General features: G+C 21.3%; 1 protein-coding gene across 1 annotated transcript; it reads left to right on the top strand.

Moving 5' to 3' along the window:
* Nucleotides 1-3,451: 3,451 nt before the first annotated feature.
* Nucleotides 3,452-5,846, top strand: LOC127250972 (uncharacterized). Its single transcript, XM_051274487.1, has 2 exons — nt 3,452-3,673; nt 5,551-5,846. Exons 1-2 carry the CDS (start codon nt 3,479-3,481, stop codon nt 5,773-5,775), a joined length of 420 nt encoding a protein of 139 aa, XP_051130444.1. The 5' UTR covers nt 3,452-3,478; the 3' UTR covers nt 5,776-5,846.
* Nucleotides 5,847-9,061: the final 3,215 nt, after the last annotated feature.

Raw genomic sequence — 9,061 nt, forward strand, 5'->3', positions numbered from 1 at the left:
TTTGAGTGAGTTTGTTTTGTACAAAAATAAATAAATAAACATATTCCCTCCCAACTTATTTGTCCATTTTAATTAGGAGAAAGAATTTTTAAATATTACTTTCTCCTTTCCATTATTTTAGTTTGTTCATAATAAAATATTTATTTATTTATTTTTTTAGTAAGTATTATATACCTAACATTATAAATATTTTTACAATTTATAATATATTACTGTTACTGATAACGTTATTTTAATCATTTCTACTTTATTCCTACTACATTCCATATAATACTAATATTTCTAAAACTCCATAAAAAAACAAATTGATAACTAGTTATGGGACGTATGGAGTATATAATTAGTAAATAATTAAGAAATATATCACGAAAAAATAAACAAATTATATTGGATGAGAAGAGTATTTTTTAAAAATATATATATTAAATATATTTTTTATTTTTATACTCCCTCCCTCCCACATACAGTGTCTGTTATACTGTAAACACGGTATTTTATGAGGGGTGTAATTAGTAGATAATTAATAATGTATTAGTGAAAATAATTATCATATAATATAAATAAGTTAAGAATAACTAATTAGTTTAATTAAAATTAAAAATATATATATAATTTAAAAGTTTAAAATGAGATTACAGTGTATAATCATTTTCCAAAAAATAAAGTAACATGAAATGTGGGACGGACATAAACCGATATGATATGTGGGATGGAGAAAGTATTATCTATAGAATTTTTTTTATATTATATTAAAAAAAATAATTTTTTAAACAATTTCATGAATCACAAGAAAACAAATTTTATATTTCTATTAATTAAATATAACGATAGTAATAATGGTATTAAGAGTGTCTTCCATCCAAAAATATAGAGTAGAAAATTCAAATATAAGAGTAATTATTTTCTTATTTAATTGAGTAGAGGATAATTTAAATTTATGAAATAAATCTTTTTTATTCATTACGTTCATTCCTCTTCTACATAAAATATGTAATATATATGATAAATTTATCAAATTTTTCTCACATATTTTCATAACTATAAGTAATACTCCTAAATACAACAAAATTAAAAACAAAAATTTATCCATCATACTTACTAATAAAATATATATTTTTTTTAATCTAAAAAACAAATGTATAATTTCAATAATATATTTAATATAATTTTTTATAAAATATTAATATTATATTTTTTTATAAAATGATATACTACTATATAGTAAAAAAACAAGAAAAAATGTCAAAGCAAACAAATGCCACATATGTATATTTTTGTATTTTTAAAATTTTCTTGATTGTAGTTTAAAACTAATTCAAAGTTAAATAGTTTTTGAATTTTTATTTTAATAATATTTATGATAGTAAATAGTATATTTTATTATAAATTGTATATAGTTATATATAGTACTAATTTCAATGTAAAATTACAATCAAACACACGTGTTCTTTTTTTCCTTTTCTTTTTAGATTATGATTTTAATTTTTTATTTACATAGTAATTTTAAATGTAATTTTTTGTAATGAACTTCTGTATGTTTTTATAGAAAAATAAATATAAATCATTTCAAAGTTATTGTTAATCAAACTAAAATTTCATTTTAGCAATTTTAAAGTAAAACAATTATTAGATTATTAGATATATATATATATTCTAATCTATTGATAAAATAAACATTGGATATAATATTAACAAAAAAAACATATTTATAGGAATGGGTTTGATTATTAGCAATATATATATATATATACACAAAATTTAAATTATATATTGTAAGATAAATAATATTATCTTTGTCCAAATAAAGGTGTTTATTTTGTTAATTTTATTTGTCTAGTAAAATATATATATAAATACATTTTTAGTAAAAATACTTTTTGTCATTATTTTTTAATAATACTAATATAAATGATTAAAAAAGAACTTACACTAATATATCAAAATTTACGTTCAAAAGTCAAATAAATATATTTACTTTGATGGATGAAGTATCTTTCTGAAATATCTGTAGTTGGGATTTGTCGTGTCGTCGTGGCATCAAGAATTATATATTTTCTCTCTCCACCGTCAATCTATCAATTTTGTCATTTTAACATGTCCATCGCAAATGTATCTATTTCATTTTTCAGTAAATGTATCTTCTATTAAAATATAAAATTATCCCATCATTTATATAATATTATACAAATATCATCAAATAATACAACTTAATACCATAAATGTTAAAGGATATAATACTTTTTATGTATATTAATTGTACCACATATTAAAATAATATTAAAATACGTACAAAAAGTAAACAGATAAATAAGTGGCTGAAGGAAAGAGTATAAAAGTTGCAAGTAAAGATAAATAGCAGTATCTAGTAGTATGATATTATGACAAAATTTATTATTTTGTATGAGACATGAGTTTATTTAATGAATTAAATTTTTTTGATAAAAGCATAAATAAAATATACTTATGTCTAGGCTCGGTAGAAAGTCAGATTGAATTTATGGCTACGGTCTAATATAAGGAGGCCGGAAGCCTATAAAAAGTATATTTTCTAAGCTAATTTTTTTTTATCTCATTTAATTTGTTCAATTATTTTTTTTAAATATAATTATATATTTTAATTATATTTAAAAATTTATATTTTATAATTTTTTTTATTTAAGTTAAATTATTTAGTTATTATAATTTAATTATATAATTATTTTTTATTAATATATTTATTAATTATATATTTCTTCCGTCTTAAAACTATAGTCTGATGTTTGATGCGGAATTCAAAAAATATTAATATTATATTGATAGTGAATAAAAAGTATATGTAAAATACTTTTTTGTCCTTGTAAGTGTATTAGTGTAAAAAATAGTAATAACTGTGTAATAATAATAAAAAGATAAAAGTAATTTTATAATGATATAATTATTTATTTAATGAAACTATTATTTTAGAACAAATAAAAATGGTAAATAATACTATTGTATTGTGTGACCGAGGAAGTAATATTTAAAACTATCTAAATTAATAGGACAAAATAGAAAATAGTACCTATTGAAATAATATTATAAAACAATAAAATAATAAGATGGAAATTATAGCGGCACGTCCTTCCAAGTGAAATGAATTTTATGGATTAATTATTCATTTCAGTAGTCTGTCGGTTTCATTGTCAATTTTGTACTTTCGTTTATTTTATATAATTTATTATTTTTTTAAAAAAAATATATGATTTTAAATTTTATAATTTATATTTTTTAAATTTTAATTTATAATTATTTTACTATATAATAATTATTTTTACTAATATATTTTTAATTATTTATAAATTATATTTTATTTAATTTTTTTAATCAAATTATTTAGAATAGTGGGAGTATTATTTTATTTTTTACAAATTTAATTTATTTAAATAATGCAAAAGTGGCGCACGATCGACGCCACTATATATAAATGCAATTGGATGAGATGAGATGAGATAGAGATGAGATGAGAGAGGCTACGAAGACCACAACGGCAGCAAAGGCCAATCAATCAGTCAATCATTCAGTTTCAGACAAGCACGCGATTAGAATGCCGTGTCTCGACATCTCCACCAACGTTAATCTCGACGCCGTCGACACCGATCCTCTCTTCTCCGACCTCACCCAAGCAGTTTCTCGCATCGTCGGAGTCTCCGAAAATGTACGTATCTGAATCTCATCTCAATTTCTATTTAATTATTACGCTCGTTCGATGACGATGACGACGAGCTTGAGGTTCAATTAATGTTTTTGAGCGGATCGCCATAGCATCATCGGTAACCGCTCGGTCTGTGTTTGTGGCCAAACCCTAGGCTAGGTTTGTCGTTGATAGTCTTCCTGTTTTGTAAGAATTCTTCCTCAGATTTTCCTTTTTGTGTTGAGCCAATTATTATAGCTGTTGTTTATATTTTGGGTGCGTTTATCCGTGAATTTTAGTTTTGAGTTTTGATTTTAAATAATAAAATTTTAAATTAAAATAATTGTTTGATATGATATAAATATATATTTGATATTTTTGACACTAAAATTAAATTTTAGTATAATAAAATAAATAAAAATTGAGTATTTAATTTGATGTTTTTTAGAAAAAAAAATTAAAATAGTAAAATCAGGTGTACCTAACACAGATTTTTTTTACTTAAATTATAAAAAAATTGTTTAAATAATATTAAAATGACAGTAATATATTATTTTTAAAAAAATTCTTAAAAAAAAAAACTCTTCCTTCCTTTTTTTTGTAAAAAAAATTAATATATCATTAATATTTTGAATATTAATATAATTGTCATATTTTTTTATTTATTTAGTAACTGTAATCTCCACTTTATAATAATATTATTTTCTCAGCTTTTTCAAAATTACTTTGACTCATTTTTAAACCCTCCAAAAAGCAAAAAAAGAGGGTATTTTACACATTTATATTTTATTTTTTATCTCATTTTAATTAAATACTATTATTTCTTAATATTATTTAGAAGTTTTTGCAATAATTTATTTGTAATATTTTTTTAAAAATATATTATATATATTTGAAAAATATATTTTCAGTATTTTATTTATTATTATTACTCCCTTTCGTCCCTCGATGCAAGGTTGTCGTTTGCTGGTACAGACAAAAATAGTAATTACATTTGTATAATATATGATAAATTAAAAAAAATATTTATTATGTTACAGTTACTAAATTTAAAGATAATCTTATCTTGGAATGCACAAAAATAAAAACGAAAGGAATATTATTTTTTCAAAATACGGAATTTTTTATATAAAAGTACACTAAAACTGGTAATAGCGGGACCAGACAGCATTGCATCAGTGCCTTCACAAGGTGCCGATAAGCCGCACGTTATCCACGCCGTATAATAGATAAAATATATATATATATATAATATTAAAATAATAATATAAAATTATTTTTGTGTATTTATATATTTATGCAAAAAAAATTATCTTGATGAAATTAAATTTTAATTATTTAAAAATTGATAACATTTAAAATTTTAAATAATCTATTAAATTTTTTGAATAACGTGTATATTTCAAATTTTCAAATAAAATTATAAAAATACTGATATTTTTAGAGGTACCACAAAAAAATTTGAAATAAAATTACTAATAACACTTAGCACCACCCATCACATGTGTATTCGCCCGTGCATACGGTGTGTCAATTTATGTGTGCATATTTGTTCTTTCTATTTTTTTACCATGCATTTTTCTAAAAATAAATAAATTAATACATTGCATATATTCATTATTTTTATATTCTCTATATCCGGTATTAAAAAAAATAAAATAAAATTCTATTCCAAAGATCTTATAAAACAAACACACACAAACATTAATTATATAAAATTTATGACATGGTGGCCTACCATTTTTTAATCTTTTAATGTGTATTTCTTTTGGGTCTAAATTCAGTTTATAAGCTTAAATTTTTTTATTAAAATCATATATATATATATATATTTAGAAAGGCATAGTAAAAATGTGAATAAACCCTAATGATTTGATTTTATGTACAATTAATTACAACAGTTGGTGATGATACTAATAAAGGGTTCGGTTGGCCTAACATTTGGAGGGACAAAGGAGGCAGCAGCATTTGCAGAAATAGCATCAATGGCCGACATAAATACAAACATCAAGAGACAACTAATTTCAACAATTGGTTCGATTTTAGAGACTAAATTATGTATTCCCAAGACAAGATTTGTCCTTAAAGTCTTCAATATAACTTCCTCCTCTAATTCCAAATTGTAATCACCACTTTTATTTTCATTTCAAATACTTCTTTGTCCATCCCACATTAAGTGTCCCTAATTTTTATATCATCTCCAACTCACTACAAAATGCCATTTTTACAGATATGCACAGTGTTACTCTAAAAATGGAGTAGCACTGTTACTCCACTCCATTTTTGGAGTGGAGTTTTTGTGGTGTTTTTTTATATTTTTGGTATTTTTTTTGGATATATTGTGTAATTTTAATTTTTTAGTAAATAATATATAATTTTATATTTTAAAAAGTTGTATGTAATTTTTTTTTTTTTTGAAAAATAATGTATAATTTTATATTTTTCAAAGTGATATAATTTTAATTTTTGAAAAGTAATATAATTTTATTTTCTTAAAAAATAATGTATAACTTTATTTTCTAAATTGATATATAATTCTACTGTTGAAAAGTAATATAAATTATGTGTATGAATCTAATGTAAAAATAAATTAAAGTTGGGGTGTAATTTATAAATATGAAAAGTTATATAAAATAATATAAAAGAGGAATATACAGAGAATATACTTTTTAGAGTGAAAATTGAAGTTTATGGTTGGCGTAAAATTACTGCAGATCAACTGTATTTTTACTGTAGCAACTGCAAAAATAGAGTGGAGGGTTGGAGATGGCCTTATTTTCGTTCGTCATACATAATTTGTCTTTTTGCTTTTTGAAAATATGATTATACACGTAAATTTTATAATTTATAATTTTGTTAATCTTAATTGAACTATTTAATTATCTTAATTTTTGTCTACAATAATTTTTATCATATAATAGTAATTATTTTTACCAATATATTTTTAAATTATTTACTAATTATATTTTATTTAAATTTTCGTACCTAACAGACGGAACAGTAATAAACATGTATTGATTTTTTCAAATAGCACTAATTACTAGTCAAAATAACATACAATTCATATTGATGTAATACAGTATAGCAAAAACGAAGAATACATGAGATATTTTTATAGGATACATAGTTGTAATGATTTTTTCAAATAATATTGATTCAGTCCATAAAACACCAATTAAAAATCCAAAAAAATAACACGTTTTAAAATATTGATTTCATGCAATATAATTATATAAATAAATATTTGGTCTAGGACTTCAAACATAAATACTTTTGTAATTTTTTACTTTTTAAATTTAAATTATAAGAATTTAAGTTCAACTTGTAGTTGTAGGTAATCAAGTAGAACAAGGAAGCCTCAAATTGACTAGTTGTTTAATTGTATTTATGCTGTTTTATTTTGAAAATCAATAAAAATTTGTTTTAAAATAATTATTTTGATGTAATATTAACAATTGTTTAAAGATAACTAAAAATTGAAAAAAGTTTATATAACAAAATAATTTTTTTATTTTTTTATACAACACTTTTGAACCATACTCCCTCTCACTAGAAGCATCAATTATATTATTTTTTTTATCATTCAGATACAATAATACAGTGATTTTTTAATATGAATTAATTGTATATTACAAATATACTCAGATTTATATTTATTTATATGAATTTTATTTTATTAAATTTAAAGTAAGTTATTAAAATAGCGTCTAAGTGAAAAAAAAAAAAAAAAAACATGCAATAGTCATCAAATCCCAAATAAAAGATAAGCCAATATTTTATTTTATAAATTTAAACCCATGATTCGTTATTGTTACTATGTCCACTTTTCTATTTTCGTTTATCACATTTATTCTATTATTTATTTTTTTTCAAAAAATAATTATATATTTACATTTTATTTATAAATTATATTTCCTATATAATGATATTTATATTAAATATATTTTATTGAAATATAATATTTAAACTATTTAAATATATATTTTAAAATTTTATTTTAATAATATACAGGAGTAATTTTTATTTTAAATCTATAATAATATTACTCATATATATAATAATAAAATAAATATTTTAATTCAATATTATTAACTAATTAAATTTTATTATTTTAAATATTATGTTATTAATTAAATGAATTAAGAAAGATTACTTTATATCAAAACATAAAATCAAATTATTTTTAATTTTTAACTTTATTAAAACGAACGCTTGATAGATTTATATGTTGTATTACGATTATCCTATATGACTGCTATTAAATTAACATAGCACATGATTTCTCCGGGCATGCTTTGACCGGTAAAATTTAGGTAAAATAGCTTATAACTCCCATGTGGTTTCAAAATTCAGCGTAAAATCTCTTTGTACTTTAAAAATTGCATGGTATCTCTTTATACTTTAAAAAACGTTGCATGAAACCCCACCAACATGAAACTTTCCTCGTGTGATAAGAAGATGATTTCCTATCTATATGTTTTGCATGGCAGAGGGGGTTTTATGCAATATTTTTGAAAGTATAAGTGAGCGTCATGCAATTTTTTAAAGTAAAATGGGGATTTATGCTGAGTTTCGAAACTACAAAGTGGTTTTATGCAACATTTTTTAAAGTATAAGGAGACGTCATGCAATTTTTAAAGTAGAGGGGAATTTACGCTGAGTTTCGAAACCACTAGAGAGTTATGGACAATTTTGCCTAAAATTTAATTACTACTATTTCCAGGATAATATATATTCATTATTTTTATACTCACTCCGTCTAATATCTATATATTCATTTGTTTTTTACATAAAGTTTTAAAAATATTAGTATTATATTAAGATAAAGTAGAAATAAAGGTAAAAAGATTAAATTAACCCTATTAGTATTGTATGATATAAATGTAGTGACATTTGTGTAATATATTGCAAATTGGAATGATATTTGTAATGTTAGGTAGATAGTAAAATTACTAAAAAAAATAAAAAAAAATGAATATTTGTTATGTGACAGACTAAAATAAAAAAAATGGATAAATTGTTAAGTGACAGAAGAAGTATTATATACATAATTATATATATCTTACATAAAAATATATATATATATATATTTGATATTGTTGAAAGTTTATTTTGTAAACAAAGTCAATTAATTTTAATTTTTCATTCCCTAATAAAATTAGCTCATTTGGTTTGACAAAAAAAATTTTAAAAATATATTTATTTTATAAAAGATAATAAATGAAAAAATATTAATTTTGTCAAAATTAATAATAAAATAAATTTAATTAAGATACTAAAAAGAGGAAAGTTGAAATTAAGTGGGAGAGTAGGATAGTAAGTGTAATGAATGAATGCGACTTTGATGAAGTAGGCAGGACAAGGGCAAACATGTCATTTAACACACCCTGGTTTCTCCTTTTTATTGGAGGA

The sequence above is a fragment of the Andrographis paniculata genome, unplaced genomic scaffold (assembly GCF_009805555.1).
Source record: "Andrographis paniculata isolate CXL003 unplaced genomic scaffold, ASM980555v1 Contig38END, whole genome shotgun sequence".
In the NCBI taxonomy this organism is placed as follows: domain Eukaryota; kingdom Viridiplantae; phylum Streptophyta; class Magnoliopsida; order Lamiales; family Acanthaceae; genus Andrographis; species Andrographis paniculata.

Coding starts and splice junctions, on each gene's coding strand:
- LOC127250972 (XM_051274487.1), top strand. CDS start 3,479: ATGAGAGAGGCTACGAAGACCACAACGGCAGCAAAGGCCAATCAATCA. Junction 3,674..5,550: donor TCGTCGGAGTCTCCGAAAAT/GTACGTATCTGA, acceptor TAATTACAACAG/TTGGTGATGATACTAATAAA.